The following is a 17,862-nucleotide window of genomic DNA, read 5'->3' as shown; positions in this document are numbered from 1 at the left end:
GATGAAGTACTAATAATCCATTTCTATATTAGCTTGCAGTAGTCGAAGTGATTAGGTGATAGTTTATACCTCTTTTATCCATGAACAGGAAGACCCAACAAATGGCAATGAAGAACCATAACTTGGGTTGTCATTGTCAGATTGAACTTGGATCTTGTATCTTCCATTTATTCTTTGAAAGGAAAAATTGCCTTGTTCCATAACTTATTCAGGACAAAAATTAGTATATCAACTGCTTTCTTCCAACTCCATAAACTTGGAAAAATGTATGTATGAGCTTGAAGATTGAACTCACTCTAAAACTTGATGGTCTTGATAACTCAAAACTCTTTTTGGGAACCAAAATTGGTCTTCATGAATGATGAAGCTCGTGTTACCTAGGAAGCCTAACTCACTGCTTAAGGAGAATCTAATTTGATACCTAATTGTGTAAGACCTTTGAGCTTGAAAACCAAAAATGTAGAAGATTGAAGAAGAGCAAGAGAAAATAGAATTGGACAAAGAAAAGAGGGAAGAAGGGTGAAGGACTCATTAAACTGTAAGGTATGGACGAAAACACTATGTGATGATCATTATTTCCATCAATCTTCAGCAGTAAAACTCTACTTTTCAACACGTCTTGTGGCTTTGATTAAGAAAATTTCAAAAATGAACCCTAACATAGTCACTTGTGGTTGTTTATTGTAAACAATTAAGAAGCCTTGAATTCTGAACCATAAGTCATACTAAACTACAATAACTGTTGCTAATTGAAAAGGCAGGAGAAGCAGCCTAGAAAATAGCCCAGATTCAGTTTCGGGTGCCACTTGGCACAAAAAGGCAAAATTATGATCATTAGCAACTTGGCTGATAATTTGAGTAAAAGAAATTTTTAGGTATATCTTCCTCATCCAAAGTCCAATTTGAATGATTCTTGATCTGTTTGGAAGCTTATTAAAGTGTGTTCAATTTCTTCATGGTTATGTATATCATCCACTAAGTTTCAGAAAAATATTTTATCATCTTAATAATCAAGCCTTGTCCCAAGTATTTACGTGTCAGCTTTAGATTACCAAATAATGCTTAATGCGTAAATAGAGCATGTTTTTGTGGCATCAATATCTTAATCCATGGCAATCATTTCATAATTTGATTCTGATTTCTCTGAGTTCACTAGTCATATCTGTACTCATCCATATATGTACCCATCATATTCGTTTATACCAAGGTCCACCGTACCGGGTCCGGTAGGCGTACCGGTTGCCTACCGGACCGGTACGGGCCGGTTCGTACCGTGCTCCGGGCGGTACGAACCGGAAAGCTCTTCCCCGCCGGAACCGGGGAAGAAGAAGAGAACCAGAGAGAGCGCGGGGAAGAGAGGGAGGGAGCCCACCTTCGGCCGCCATCGGAGAGCCGCGGAGGGGCGTCGGAGGCCGGTGGGGGGCGGGGGAGCCCGCGGGGCCGCGGCCTCCGCAGCGCCCCCGCGGGCTCCCCCGTCCCCCGCCCGGCTCCGCCGCCCCCCACCGGCCTCCGACGCCCCTCCGCGGCTCTCCGATGGCGGCCGAAGGTGGGCTCCCTCCCTCTCTTCCCCGCGCTCTCTTTTTCTCCTCGTCTTCTTCGTCTCCGGCAAGGAACCGGATTGTACCGGTTTCCACGGCTCCGCCGTACCGGTAGCTGGCCGGACCGGTTTGTACCGGCCCATACCGGCCGGTACGGGCCGGTTCGGCATACGCTGGTTTATACTTTATAGGTATGTGTGTGTGTGTGTGTAGCACGACGTTCTGTTCACCAGTTTGCACACAGCTATAAATATAATACTAATAGTATTATGTCATGAGACCTATTTTTTTAATTCAAATTTCAAAGAATCTGATGTGTTGTATTGAGTCCTCATTGGAAACTCATGTGACCAATCAAAGCAGGTAAAATTTGTATGAAAGTTTCTCTTCACTCTTAATTCTGGTCTTAATCGTATTCTATAAATCTAACCCATGTGGACTTCGTATGACAGCTTTTGTCCTTATTTTAACTCTCATTTTCCATTCTTTGATCCTAAATATTATTGACACATGATAATTTTACTGCAATAGTTATGCTAACAGAGAGTTTATCTTGTAATTAACTTATTATTGTTGTGCCTCTTTTCCTTCTTGCTGCCCAATACAGATTCAAAGAAGGAACACACTGGTATTTTTTGGAGCATACCATCTTAAAAAGTAAACCAAATTGTAGGGATGTTAGTTAGGAAACTGAGTTGTCTCTTGTGGATGCATTGACAAATGTCATATTCTTTTATGTATCATGACCAAGGTACACCATATTGTACCGAATCGGACAATACGGGGCATACCGTACTATACTAGTTCAGTACCGGTGCGTTGTATGGAGGGCATACCTACACTCGGTACGTCAAACTGGCCATCGTATTGGGCATACCGACACAGTAACAGGGTGGCGCTGGTATGGAGTCTAATACAGAGATAGTGTAACTTAATCATGACCATGTGTGATAGACATGTGAACTAAGCACTAAAATTACAAGTCAAATATCCTTTTTTTAATTTTTAATGATTGCAAAATTGTCAACATCACAACATAGTTAGAATTTTCTCAAAAAATAAACATGCGGTAAGTGATGTTCTGAGCCAGGCACTTAAATTATTAGTTGCTTCACATTTGTTGCTGATTTGTTTTTCTGTCATTCCGTCAGTATAGTATCACAGGAACTTGAGATTGCATTCATAGATAATCACGAAGTTCAATAACTTAAACAGCAGTTGAAGATCTGGCAGGAGGTTACAGTTTGTACTTTGTACTGTCACAACATTTTCATTGCTTTTTGATTCTCTTCTTTCTATTATTAAACGAATCATATGCTGTGATTTCAGGGGAAAATTTTTGAAATATGCATTTACTTCATTCATAATTTTGACAAATACTTGATTTTGTTGAATACTGAATTTATCATTTTAAACCTTGTTCTTTTAATGGTAATATACTGCAATTTCTCTTTTCCTTTGTACAGTGTGTTCAAATTATTTCTAGACATAGTGTCACTGCTTTAGTAATCATTATCATTCATATTACATCACACTTGCATTCTATCGTATGTATTCCTTGGCTTTCTAAGTAACATTTTAAAGAAATTTAATCCTCTCTTCTGCTTTGTGGTGCAAGCTGATGTCTGAGGTACCTTTCATTTCTTAACAAAATTGTTAAATTTAGCATAGCACATGTTTGAGTACATGGAAACTAGACAGATTATAACTGCCGTTTTAGTAGTCTGACTACATGTTTATTTTGCAGAACCACTTTTTGGAGATTCTTGATCTGCTGTATGGCAGCGCACGCGACATAACCAGTATGCATATTCTTCTAAAGGCAACAAGGTATTTCATCTTTATTTTCTATGTTTTATCTCTTATCATTAAATGTTGTCTTGCCTAGAGGTTCCCAATTATCATCTCCGGTGATGTAAAAAACTTTCCGCAACTGCCACAGACTTCCTATGTGGTGTTGAATTCAATATGTTCTTTGTGAGTTGGTCTCCAGTGTATTTTAAGTATAAACTTACATGTAGTGCTCTGAGATTTACAACTGAGGATGAGTACAAGCATATTAACCCTCTAAGCTCGGCCTTTACGAAACTCATCAAACATTACTTACAAAATCCCTGAAACAACACTAGAGCAGTAGTTTTCAAATTAAGGTCATATCAATTATTGTTGCCAAGACTCAAGTACTTGAATCAGGAATGGGTGTCAGTGCTGATTCAAGTGGATGCACAGAGAACTGGGTGTATTGCAGTTCAGGAAGCAGAATTGCTTAGGAAGCCTCTACACGAATAGCAATATATGATATTCTTATTTAATATCTATTTTTTTTGGTGGTTGTTTCTTTATAATTATATACCTTTGCTTATTAGACATTTGATACATGATCTCTGAAGATGATACAAGTGTACTATTACTTCAATTGAATTACTTGTCTTGGTGAAATATGGTGGCTAATTTTCTTGTTTGAAGTGTGTATAAAAGCGTTAAGAGAGATGTGGGTGAGACATCATAAGTAGAAAACTCTGGCTACTAAGGCCCCATTTGGCATTGCTTTTGGAGGGCCAAAAAGCACTTCTTGAAGGCCAAAAGCTCTTTTGAGTGATTCCAAGGCTCCTCCAAAAGCTGAAAAGGTTTACTAGGAAAAGTTCCAATTTGAAGTTTTTGGGCAAAAACTCTAATTAACATGTATTGGAAAGTTATTTTTGGGCAAGAGCTCAACCGAGAAACCTAGGTTCGGGTCCGACAACAGAATTTTTTAAATAACTATTTAAAAATATTTTTTATTGTCATAATTATTTAAGTTGGCTTTTTTTTGTTGCCATAAGCGTGCAATTTAGCATTTTGAGTTTAACCTTGTGATGATGGGGAGGAACTACATCCTTCCCTTCTAATTGTTTGGAGTGGTAAATTACAGGAAGAAAGGAACGTGGAGCAAAGTCAAACATTGAATAATTTTGGGATGAATGTTTTGCATGATCATATTGCAACTCTTCTTATGAGTCATTGACTTGTTTATCTAGGATATTATGCTTGTTACATAGATGTTGAGAAATGTTAGTGAATATTTATGTTGCTATTATGATTGTGGATATATTAACAGTTTTATTGCAATTTTGTATATTAGTGAACAAAGTCAAACATTTATGCTGTTGTTAGAGTCAATAACCACCTAGATTGCTATTATGATATTACTTGATGATCACCTATAAAAAATAATTACATTATTTATCATATTATTTAGATTAAAATATAAAAAAAGTATAAACTAACAATTCTTTATAATAACAATATTTGATAGTACAACAATGACAATAAAATATAATATAATAATATAGTGATATATTATTATAAATCTTTTCATATCATAATAGAATAATATTATATTATTTTTTATATAGTATTATAATATAGTACTATTATAATATTATATTAAAACATTATTGTATTATTATACTATCATTATAATGTAATAGTATTATACAAATTTGTTATATTTTATAATCGATTTACAATGTTATTGTTTATTATATTATTTAGATTAGAATATCAAAATAAATAATTCATGAATTAAGAGTTTTTGATAGTAAAAATAGTTAGACAATTGAAATACTGTGCAATATCCTTTATTGTCATTTCATGATACCATGCAATTGCTTTTGTATTTATTTATCAAATTGTCACAGCCAAAAGAGACATTTTAAGAAACAATATGCGATTACCACATTGTTGAACATATCTTGCACATGTCCGTTTATAGTTGCTCCAAGTTAGTAAACTTTTTATTTGATGGTGCTACACAGGACTGGTCATGTTTGTGATCCTAGAGCCATACAATTTCTCTTTGAAATATCTCAAGCCCTTCATGATAGCATTGATATTTCAAACACAAATGATGATTATCAACAAAGGGCGTTCCTCATAACTCGTTTTGTTCACTTGGTAAATAAATCTCCTTGAAGTTAAATAGCTCTTCCATGTATCATATCTTTGGTCATTATAGGAATTATAGTGATAGACCATTCACATTTGCAAATCAACAAATGGCAATTCAGAAGGTGTTTTTACATTTTAGGTTGATTTTGGAGCTGAAATAGAACGTCATTTAACATTTTTAATCGAATGCCGTGCAGCTTTTCATCATATTGATGAGCTTAAGGTCAGTATATCTGATGGATGGACTTTCCTTTTCCAGTTATTTATGGTTATAGTGGCAGATACTACTCCATTTAACCATTTGTTGTATCACTTGTCTTTTCTACCCATCTAAATTGCGCAATCAGAACAATCTTCAAGATGCTCATTCAAAATAAAAAGTTAGTAAGTTTAGATAATTTTTTATGGTTTGTGAAGGACTCTGCTAATTGTAGTATGGATTTAAATTGCAAAGCAGTTCTTTTTTTTTTCTGAGTAACATATGTCATTGAGGCACCAGGAAATGTTCTCTTTATGAAGCAATACATTCCCATCCATCATTCCATGTCTGGTAATATTGGATTTGATGAGCAATGTGGCTAGTTGATATAGTTGCAAAATCCACAATAAAAAGAATTTGGTAGGACAACACAGATTCCTATTTAGTATATGGGAGTGAAGCCTGTTTGGGCTAAATCTTCATCCCTATTAAATTTGTCAATATTTAATCCCCATTGAATGGATCGAAAGTGAATTAGAGAGCCATCACAATGATGTTCGCCATCACAGTACAGTGTTGTTGCTGAAAGAACAAACTACTGTTCAGAACACAAAATTGACTCAGGTGACTGACTTCTGTTGATTTTCTAGTAGAATGAATATCCTCTTTCTTTATTGTGGGGGGAAGAGGATGGGAGGCAGAGAGAAGCATCACATTAGACAAGTTATTGATATGTATAGAGAAAGGACAGCTAATTATCGTGGTGGTCCATGAATTTGCTGCAGTTTTCATTTTTTTGATAACACTCTTAAGCTAGCTTTTTTTGTTGATTTTAGTAGAGCATAGTCATGATAGAAAGAGAATGGTGTTTAGACCTTAGACTTTGCAATTTTACCTAAATACAATTGATCAGATTTTTTGTTTGCATGTCTTCGGCATTATGTCCGTAGTTCATGTTGTAGCATCTTTAATTTTGAGTTAGATTTGAACTTTTATTTTCTGGTATCTCTCATCCAGGGTACTGCACCTGGAATCTCATTCTCGCAACCAAGGAATGCCGTACCGGCCTGTACGGGCCGGTACGTACCGGTCGGTACCGCTTGGTACCGGCCTCATACCGGTGCGAACCGGCCGGTTCGCACCGGTACGTGTTTTTTTTTTGGGGGGGGCCGCTTGGTACCGGCCTCGTACCGGTTCGCACCTGTTCGCCCACGGGCCACTTCTTTCAAACACAAAAAAACAAAGAAGTGGCCGAGAGGCCACTTCTTTTTTTGAGTTGACAGCACGAAATGAAGTGGCCTCTCGGCCACTTCTTCCTCGCTCATTGCCTCGTTCGGTTATAAAAACCGAACGAGAAGATTTGAGAGATAGCCAGACTCTAGAGGCCAGAGTAACTAAAATCCAGAAGTGAGCCTCTGAAGAGTAATCAGAGACGGGAAGATTTGAGAAATAGCCCACAAATTGAGGAGGAGGTCCTGCCCAAAAAATCCAGCGGAGACTATTTAAGGTGCGGTTTTTTTGTTCTATGTTATTTCATTAATTTTGTTAATAAGTAACTTAAAAAAAATAGTTTATAAATTACTTAAATAATAAGATAATGCAAAAATTTACTTTATTAGCTTAATTTTTTGATAAGTTGTCCTTTTATGATAGAAATGGAGCCATCAAGAAAAACGAACCCTGCAAAGCGTGATATTGGCTGGTCTTATGGGCGAAGACTTGGAAGTGAGGTGCAACGACACCAGTTTCAATGCAAGTTTTGCGACAAGGTTTTCAAGGGAGGAGGGGTAACCAGGTTGAAGCAACACTTAGCCGGAAATTCCGGTGAGGTTGCTACGAGCCGAAATTGTCCTAGCGAGATTCGTGTGCTGATGAGGCAGAAACTCGCTGAGGTCAAAAAAACGAAAGAGATGGCTTCCAAGAAGAGGGCGGAGGTCGATCGCCGAGCGGCAGAGCCACGTTCCTATCACTCTAGGGAGCCAGAGGAGGTCGAGGATCTAGATGAGGAGGCAGATATTCAAGCGACCATGCATGCAAGCCTGGATGATCAGTGGCAGCAAGAGGAGGTGGCCAGGCATAGGGCTCGATTTGAGCCCTCAGCATACGAGTCGGGCGGCGGTTTTGGGAGCACTAGACAAGATCCAGAGTTCTTGAGGACAACTTCAGTCAGGGAGGGTGTCGACAAAGAACGTGGCCGGATTGCATCTATGTTGGGTAGTTTGGGTAGCCGAAAGAAGTTATCTAGAGGAATTCCACAAGGAGCGACAATTCATGATGTAGATCCGCATGCTCTCCCCAGTAGGGATTTAAGGCAGCAGAGGGTAGACACAATGGGGATGAAGGATAAGAAGAAAACTATGTGGCGAGCTATTGGATCCTGGTTTCACTTCAGCCACATCCCAGCGAATGTGGCAGACAATACATACTACAGGTTTGCCATTGCCGCCATACAAGCTGCCGGTCCCGGTGTAGCTCCTCCAGGCCCGAAGGACATATACGGTGAGCTTTTTGACAACAATAAGGAGCTGGAGAATTGGATTGACTCCTACAAAAGCAAGTGATCCATATATGGACTAACCATCATGTGCGATAGTTGGACCGGTCCGATCAGGCGGAGCATCATCAACTTCCTGACATACTGTGATGCTAAAACCTTCTTCCACAAATCGGTTGATGCTTCGGCTTATGTGCACAACACCTCGTACATGCTGAAACTTATGGAGGATGTGATTGATCTGGTAGGAGAGGAGAATGTCGTGCAGGTCGTCACTGATAATGGGCCGCAATATAAGGCTGCCGGGCAGGTCTTGATGGAGCGGCGACCAAATATTTTCTGTACCCCATGTGCTGCACATTGTATCGATCTTATGTTGATGGACATTGGAAAGATCCGTAGGGTGCAACAAACGGTGGAGACAGCCCAACGCATTACCAGGTATATTTAAAACCATAACTGGGTTCTTTCACTGATGAGAAAGAATGCAGGGGGAGAGATTCTGAGATCAGGAGTCACACGGTTTGCTACCAACTTCATCGCACTTGATAGCATACTCGAGAAGAGAGGAGTCCTACGTCAGATGTTTGCCAGTCTCGAGTGGTATGATAGTAAATATTCTTATGCCGGTACTGAAGGAAGCAAGATAGAAGACTTGGTGACGAGACAGCCATTCTGGCAGCGGGCTACTATAATAGTCAAGGCTATCAAACCATTATATGAAGTGCTGTGGGCCGTAGATAGTGAGATCTACCCCCAGATGGGGTTTTTGTATCACATGATGGTCAAGGCAAAGGATCAGATTATGGAGGCAGATCCAGCATATGGCCGGTCGTACATCAACATCATTGAGCAACGGTGGGGAGCGCAAATGGGTACGAAATTACATCTAGCAGGTAAGCTAAGATATAATTATAGTGACAATTATAGTGATGTTATTATATAATTATGCTAAGATAGTCTCGTATATGTGTAGCATACTACCTAAACCCCCGGTTTCAGTACAGCATAGATGGAATTGATATGGATGAAACACTTTTGGATGCTTTGCATAATGTGATTTACAAGATGGAGCATGATCCAGAAAAAGCGGCCCTATGTCTTGAAGAGGTAATTATGATTTAGTAGTTACCAGCATATGTAAGTATATCGGCATCTTCAATTATTAACATGGTTTTTTTATGCTTATTTTTCACAGAGCAAATTATTTAGAGAGGGCAGCTACAGTTTTGGCCGACGAGCGGCTGTCGTCAGCAAACACAATATAAATCCAGGTACGTGACAGATCAGGAAAACATTCACCTGGTGTTACTTAGTTACTATTATGGAGCTATCATATATGTAATTTTCATAAATATTTTTGCAGCTGATTGGTGGGTGCATTTTGGCGGATCCGCGAGAAGTCTAAAGCGGATAGCTATCCGGATCCTCTTCCAAACAGTTTTTTCTAGTGGATGTGAGCGCAATTGGTCCACCTTCGTCCTTATCCACAGCAAACAAAGAAATCGTTTGACGCAAAAGCGCCTCAACGATCTTGTTTATGTGCATTACAATTTGCGGTTGAGGCTAAAGTGCATCCAAGAGGAAGTGGAGCTCAAGTATACAGATCCGATTTACGGGACCTTCACTGCTGATGACGATGATCCATTACTCGACTGGCTTGTAGGCCAGCAGCAGGAGCCCGAGCTTGACGAGCCAGGATCGCCTCCACGACCAGCTACCTTCATAGCCACCGAAGCTGGGATCGATTCAGAGCAATGGGCTGAGCACAATATTCCACGCACTCCCAGAGCTGATCAGCCGCAGGCACAGGGGAGCCAGACAGAGAGGGCCAGAAAAGGAAAACAAAGGATCCCAATGGAGAGTGTCGAGGAAGAGACTTGGACTAGCAGTGATGAAGGTTCTGTTGGTGATGGATCTTCTAGCCATGGAGAGAGCGGAGGACAGTATGGTACTCATGAGATACAGCCGGAGGGTAGTCTTTATTTCACCGGTGAGTCCCAATTTACGGGTGCTACAGAAGATACGGACCACGGTCGACCACCGATAGATTTTGTGAAGATATCATTGGATATAGAAGACGGGCTCCTCGAGGTCGTTCAGGAAGACAGGATACGACTGCAGATCCGACAACATACGGATACGGATTCTATTATCCACAGCCTCAGCCTGACGAATATGGATATGATGCATTGGATTTTGCTTCCGCCATATTTGGATGGGCCCCTACACAATCAGAGGACACCTCTCAGAGCCAGAGCGTGAGCGAGAGATCCGACAGTTCTTATAACCTGGCGCGCGTTCCTTCTGATTGGGTTGATTTGCCTCCTCCTGATTATACTTATGATCCGGATATCTACGAGAGCCATCGGCACTCGTCCCGATTTTAGATATCCTAGAGTACTTTAAATGTACGTAAATGATTGTATCTTAATTTGAAGATATTTTATGTGTATCATTTTATCATTTGGAACGGGAGGAAAACATAACATGCATCATCTATGTTTCAAATTTGAACCCTAAATTTAAATATAAAAATATCAAAAATCATGAAAAAAGCAATAAAAAAACATCAATCTTCACTTAATTTAAGATCCAACAGAGGCAATATTTAAAAAAAAAAAAAAATCAAAATGTTTGGCTCGCGGCATACCGGTGACCGGCGGACCTTGCTCGCAATTATATTGGCACATGCTGCTTTATTTTTTCAGTTCAAGCTGAATTTTTATTCTTTAATTTTCTTTCTGCTAAATCAGAAGATAAAGGATTTTATTCAGTACCATAATTATTTAGTTTTATCGACCTTACTTCATTAATTAACATCTTCACTAGCTTATAAATATTTCTTTAAATTGCGCATTTCATGGATGGCATGGATTATGAACTTTTGTTCCCTTACCAGTGGACAAAAGTTTTCCAACAGTTTGTCTGGTTTGCAGGATACTCTAGTTCATTTGAGCAACAATCTAGCAGTCAAAGCAATTAAAGACACAGACAAGTACTTGAGTTTTCTTAAATCTTGTCTAGCTTTTAATGAAGTTACGATTCCTTCCATTTCCAACAGCATAAGGTGCATGACTCTTTATCTTGAGACTGCTGAGGTAATTTTTTTTAGTCAACAAATCATTTTCTACCTGCAGATTCCCATCAGTGCTTCCATATAATTTTCCCCCTGAATGAACAGGTTGCATTATTTGGTGGCTTAGATTCTCATGCAGAAGGACTTGTTAATTCAGCTATCAACTGCTTGCAATGTTTAAACATCACAGCTGGTAAGTTTCATATATGCACCTATACTTTTAAATATTAGATGATGTTACTATGAAGTAGTTACAACATTGCACTTTCAACGTTATCCATACTCGACATTGGTCTTCTTTGAAGAGATGGACTACAAAACTGTCTTCATTCCTCTTAAGAAGAGCTTCCTGAATCAATATTTGAAGTTTTTTGTATTTGTTGATATAATTCATGGCAGAAACCTTGAGATAACTTGCATAAAACTTCTGTGAGCTTTAGTATATGGTTCCTTCTGTTATCCTCCCCTAAATAAGCTGGTCATTGACTGAAAAATTGATTTGAGTATCCCCTGAAGTTGGAATGGTGATCGGTAGAGTAGTTTATTTTGTTGTACCTTGAGAAGAACGTGAAAATGCTTAGGATGCTATCCTTGTTTGGTTGAGTTATTTCATGCATTGTCTTCATCCCTGAGTATTTTTTGGCTTCATGGCCTAAACAGAAGTCCTCTTACTCGAAGACATGCTAGTATCAAGGCCTATAACTGTGGTCTCAAGCAACCGAGGTTTTGTTCCTGGAAGTTCCTGTCGCTTGTGCATGATCACCATCTTATTTTGCACCATTATTCTGAGACTATCATTGTCAGTCGTTACCATTGTGACCGTCTGACCACTATAAATTTACCAGAATCCAACTTTGATTCTGCCACTAACTTATCAGGAGTCCAAATTTTTTTAGGGCACCAGAGGAACGCCTGAATAAGAACTGCACCTTCGGACTCTTATTTGCCTATTGCCTATCCACTAGCATGTGCTTCATGCTATCTATGAATGGTAAAACCAATCCATAATGCTAGTTATTGCTAGCACTATGCATACCTACCCGTTTTCATCAATGCATGCAGGGGTGGCAAAAACTGATCTGGCCTGATCTATACTTGTCTGGTCTGAGTTTGGATCAAGGGTTTCTTAGTCCTGATCCAATTTGGTAAAACTTCTTGACCTGGATTTCAAATTTTTTGTTGTTTGGATCTTTGACCTGATTCAGTCAAATAGAGTTTTGATTGGTCAGATCAGGTTGGGAATCAGGACAAGTCAGGTTAGTTCCCTTTGCTATTACTTGTTTAGTTCGTAGAAATACTAAACTAGAGTGAGTACTTCAATTCCAATAAATCTGGGTAATAGAAACCCTGAAAAAGTCACCTCTATAGGCCATGCTATGTTTTTCCTCCCTTTTGTTTTATTAGAGTTCCAAGGTGGGGTTTGGGACATGTTAGGTTGGATTTGTAATCCAAAGTAGGCTATTGATTAGTAGGATTAGTCATGCCTTGGGAATCTATCTGCCAGCAGGTTCAGGACAAGGAGTCCTCCTGCAATGTCAGGCCAGGTTAGTACAAGTTAAATTAGCAAATGATATTTTTCAAAGTTTTAACTTGACCTGACCCATTGCGCCTCTCTACATTCAAGCATAAGCTATCAGCCAATACTGTGCTGTCCAATAAACAATTTTTCAAACTAGCAAATGATATCTTTCAAAGTTTTAACTTGACCAGAAGCTGACCTGACCCATTGCCCTTCCCTACATTCAAGCATATGGCATCAGCCAATACTGTACCATACAATAAACAATTTCATTTCAGTTCGTGACACATGCAGTCCTGTATGTGATACCTTGATGTGAACTGTCTTTGCTTGCCTTCTGTTGTTTTAATCTCTTTTACATGTAGGTCTACTTAGTATTGCATTTTTTTTCTTTGTTCCAGCTAATAATCTATATGCAACTTTTCATGTTTACTATTGCAGGTTTTCACAAATCAGTCGATGTGGATCAAATTCTGTCATTAACATGCAAAATGTGCAGTCTATTAGTTATGATACCAGGTCACTCCGATTTTTTCCCCTTCTAACAATTGCAATATGATATTAAGAACTTTCCACTTATTGGCATCTAAGATTTGTCGCTTACGGAGATTTCTCAAATTCTCTATTATCAATTAGAGGTTCCTTTACTACAATGTCCTTGTTAGCTTGAAATCCTAGAACTCTCAATATTGCAGCTGATATTCTGTCCATGAATGAATCTCACGTTATCTTGCCAAATGTCAGGTAGGTGACTGTAATGAATCTAAGATGATTGTGTCAACATACCATTACAAAAACAATTTATCTGTGTATTAGTAGTCATCTTCTAATATTGCACAGTGTTTTTTGTTTGCCCTTGTATCTGTCAGAATTTTTAAGGAAATGCTATTTAGGATTTTAGTGGTGTATTTAATATTAAATCCACATAATAAGCGTACATCAATGAAGGTGGTCGTATGTGAAGGCAATATATATGGATAGGGTTCAGATAAATAGATATGGTATCAATTATCAAAGTACCTTTGCGAAAACAATTTATATGTGCTGGTGTGTCAGTTGTTATCATCTTGCAATGCTTTTGTTCGCCATTGTATCTTTCAGAATTTTTAAGGAAATACCATGTCAGATCTTTCTGGTGCATTGGAGATTAAATCCATATAATAAACATCATCAATGACTAATACTTAATAACCTATACACCAAGGTTCCATGCAGAAAATATGTGCATCTTTCAGCTAAATAGGTACTAAATATCATTATCATACCATGCAAAAACAATTTATATGTGCTGGTGTGTCAGTTGTCATCATCTTGCAATGCTTTTGTTCGCCATCGTATCTTTCAGAATTTTTAAGGAAATACCATGTCAGATCTTTCTGGTGCATTGGAGATTAAATCCATATAATAAATATCATCAATGACTAATACTTAATAACCTATACATCCAGGTTCCATGCAGAAAATATGTGCATCTTTCAGCTAAATAGGTACTAAACATCATTATCATACTATGCCAAATGTTGGCGCATACCAGTTAATAAACAAGGGCATCAGCGACATACTAAAAATCACAAAGTTATTTTTAGGGTACATTTAATGCCATTATATTAAACTTCTTTTTAACCAAACAAAGATTGTAGATTTAGTTATTGATCACATAGTCTGGTATTTTCTCTTTTTCTGGTGATCAGTTTATTATATTTCATGCAATTTAACATTTGTAATATTTAAGTCGCAGTAAACCAATTGTTTATTCTTGGACCAAATAATAAGAATTTTGGCACAGCTTATGTGGATGCTAGTCAAGAAAAGCCAATTAACATTTAGGTTAATTCAATGTCCAACACAATATATTAAGATATGTTGTCTTGGTACCGGGTTTCATACCGGTGCCGCCCTCTCATTGTGTCAGTACGCCTGGTACAAGGGTCGGTTCGGCGTACCGAGTGTTGGTATGCTTTTTGTACCGTGTACTGGTACAGTACGGTATGCACCGAACCGGTATAGTATGGTATGCACCATATCGTCTAGTTCGGTATGGTATGGCGTACCATGCAATATATTATCATATTTTGTGGTGCTTTCGAAGGTCTTCAATTTCAAAATGACTATCTGATCCTTTTTCTTAATTCACAAATTTTAGATGTCAAGAGTTGAAATATTTCAGTAGGTTTTTGGTTGTTAGGAGGATATTGAAGAAAGGAAAAACTCGTGAACTTTAAAAAATTATACTCAAAGTAGACATTTCTATTTGAAGTTTTGAGGAATTTTGTGAAATTTGATTGTACTACAGAAGAATCAGTTGTCTAAAATCATAATTTGTCTTCAAAAATAGAAAACACAAAAGTTCACAAAATATCATGATTTTTCAGTACATCTAAGTGCACCCTATAAAGAGGGGACAAAAAACTAGAAGGATGTTAAGTTTCTTTTCAGTTTTTTTTTTTTTTTTTCTAAAAAATTCTACTGCTTTCTATTATTGCAGGTATTCATGAAGAAGGGATTGCTTTCTTTGCACGAAGCTTAATATCGGTTTTAAATTATCAGTCATCGTAAGTCTTAGGCAAGAAAACTGCCTTATTGTTGTGTTGTATCTTGTTGTGACATATATCTCAATTCTATTGCTGTAGGACATCATCAAGAATTAAAGTAAAGATATTCTGTGCTGTCATCTTTCTGTCTGCAAGTCTGTCTCAATTCCGGCTTCCTTACCATGCAATCAATGCTGAGGTATGAGTTTTTCCATGATGGGAGCATTTAACCAAATGTACTTGTCATGCACTAAATGAGATTTGTTACTACTTGGGGTGCAATCAAGCTGAGCCGAGTCGAGTAACTAAAGGATGAAGCTTAACTCGATTCAAAATACTCGGGCTCAAAACTTGACTCAAGATTGATCGAGCTTTAATATCCAAGCTTAAACTCGACTTGATCAAAAAAAACAGCAATACTCAAGATTGACTTGTCTCAACTCGAATATCAATCGAGCCATACTCGAGCTCGAGTTCAAGCTTGAATTCGAGCCTCGGTCATAATTTAAAAAAAATATGGTTAAAACAAAATATAATATTATATTATATTTTTAAATTATTAAATTAATAGTGTATATGTTTTAAATAAAATATAGTACTTTAAAAGATATATGCTCAACTAGGCTCGCGAGCCTTCAAGCCGAGTATTTTGCTACTCAAGCTTGACTCGAAAAAATTGTTCAAGCTACTCGAGCTCAGTAGCAGCCAAGCCGAGTAAGCTACTCGGCTCATTTGCACCCTTAGTCACTACTATATTGCTTTGGATACTTGGTGAAATCTTTCATGTTTTCAGCTCTTGATTTTCTTTAGGCTAACACAAAAGGCCGTAAAAGCATAACAAGCATCATAGTGAATGTAGTGAATTCAATGAACAATTAAAAAGGGTTGGGGGTGGGAGACAGCAGAACAATTTATCTGTTTACACCAGTCTTATTATCTTGTACATAAATGCTCTTGTAAGGAAGGAGTTGATGACGGTATCCAACATCTCTAACTGCCTGTTATATACTCATGATAGATGATAGAAATAAGAATTTTTTGAGAAGAATTGGAACTACAAAATAGTATGACTTAATGAAGAATAACCAGAGTTATGATATTCTATGTGCATTACCGGCTTGTTGGAATTTGGATTATTAGAAATATAAATATCATTTGAATTATTGAACTAGGAAAGGGTTCGAACAGCAATTATACTAAAGAATATGATACGATTGCATTTGTGTCATTGTAGTAAGTTTTAAGAACTAAAGAGTATGATAGGCTTGTCTGGATGGTGATAAAGTTGATTGTTTCTAGCAATCCAATTCCGACGATATAAAATAAAGGAATCCTATAAGGTAGACAATGTTTCATACTGTGATAGAAACCTTGATTTGACTAATGAAGTTGACTTTAATCATGTGAGGTGAGAGTAGAATAGTTTTATAGATAGGCTTTCCTAATGATCATCATGATATAATTGTTAGTGGCATGCTCCATATCGATTGGATTACTTAATTATCTTTCGCATTGGTGCTTTTTTCTTGGACTAGCTATTTCAGTCTTCCTTAAAATTTCATGTAATTTCATTTTTTTTGACTGTTCATGGTTTTGCAAATAAAATAGCAAATTGCTTCCTGATGCTTTTCGATAGAAACTCTAATGGTTGGAGATGATTTATGTATCTTTTTTTTTCAATTTGGCGATCACAATATGAATGTTTGATTTTTTTTTTTTTGGTAACAAAGATGTGGTGCATGTAGATCAGTTGCTCTTCATATTTAGTTTCGAAACTATTTTAGTTAATGCTCCATGTCCAAGAAATTAATGAAGAGAAAACGTCAACCGATCTAGAAAAAAGAAAAAAAATCTCTTCTTGTTTGGGTCAACTGAAAAAATTGTAGTGGAAGTAGGTGGGGGATATGGTCGAGTTCCTGATTGACTTTTGTTATTTTCTACAATATATCTATGTAAAGTACAGGAAATATTCTGCACCTCTCGAAGAAAACTTTGGCCTGTTAATTTCTCCATGTTTCTCTGTCTTTAACTTTCTTCTCTTTGCTGAATATTCGAATAATGATTGTGCTGTGCCTCGTCTTTGTTTCTTGTTCTTTTGCTAGGGAAAAAAAAAAAAGGAAAAGAAATTCAATGAGAGAAGAGAAAATAAAAATTAGAAAAAAGATATGAGAAATTTCTCTTGTTTCTATAACTAGGAAAATAGCAAACAGAATTTGGCGAACATTGTTTGGATATTGGTTACTCTATTGATCTACTTGCTATCTACTCTTTTCTCTAAAAGCTTTACCTGAAACATATGAAATTAGGCCTTTGAGATTTTTGATTTTTTTTTTCCCTCCTGCTTGTTAAATTATCAAATAAAGCCTAAATGTTGGTGATGCCTACATTCATTTGTTTATCTTAAGTATCTGTCCAGGTTGTGGGCAATGATCAGTTATTCTACGGAGAGCCATCCTACTATCAAGAGCTTTCATCCATCTCCACTCTTGCTCTTCAGAATCTGGATGATGCTATTGGAGAAGAATCTCATTTGGTAAATGCTCTTTTAATTCCTGATTACTAACATCATAAT

General features: G+C 37.5%; 1 protein-coding gene and 1 pseudogene across 11 annotated transcripts in view; both read left to right on the top strand.

Moving 5' to 3' along the window:
• Window positions 1-17,862, top strand: part of LOC103700360 (uncharacterized) — a 50,971-nt gene that overhangs the window by 32,622 nt on the left and 487 nt on the right. For 5 of the 10 annotated variants that reach the window (XM_008782335.6, XM_088709197.2, XM_026802139.4 and 2 more), the window contains 9 exons: window positions 3,286-3,368; window positions 5,336-5,474; window positions 5,608-5,691; window positions 11,101-11,262; window positions 11,346-11,433; window positions 13,201-13,278; window positions 15,245-15,311; window positions 15,390-15,489; window positions 17,707-17,823. In XM_008782335.6, the coding sequence (XP_008780557.3) occupies window positions 3,286-3,368; window positions 5,336-5,474; window positions 5,608-5,691; window positions 11,101-11,262; window positions 11,346-11,433; window positions 13,201-13,278; window positions 15,245-15,311; window positions 15,390-15,489; window positions 17,707-17,823 (918 nt within the window). Of the gene's footprint in view, window positions 1-3,285; window positions 3,369-5,335; window positions 5,475-5,607; window positions 5,692-11,100; window positions 11,263-11,345; window positions 11,434-13,200; window positions 13,279-15,244; window positions 15,312-15,389; window positions 15,490-17,695; window positions 17,824-17,862 lie in introns of those variants that run through there. The other 5 variants (XM_088709198.2, XM_008782462.6, XM_088709196.2 and 2 more) reach the window with 3 other exon arrangements.
• On the top strand, window positions 8,250-10,566 carry LOC149751566 (uncharacterized; annotated as a pseudogene). The gene is made up of 4 exons (XR_016398101.1): window positions 8,250-9,057; window positions 9,138-9,271; window positions 9,360-9,435; window positions 9,528-10,566. The product of XR_016398101.1 is annotated as an uncharacterized LOC149751566 (transcript).

This window comes from Phoenix dactylifera, chromosome 12, assembly GCF_051530095.1.
Source record: "Phoenix dactylifera cultivar Ajwa chromosome 12, Ajwa_hap1_PhDact_Kaust_v1.1, whole genome shotgun sequence".
NCBI lineage: Eukaryota > Viridiplantae > Streptophyta > Magnoliopsida > Arecales > Arecaceae > Phoenix > Phoenix dactylifera.
The sequence above is the reverse complement of the archived record's forward strand: the minus strand, read 5'-3'. Positions and strand labels throughout refer to the sequence as shown.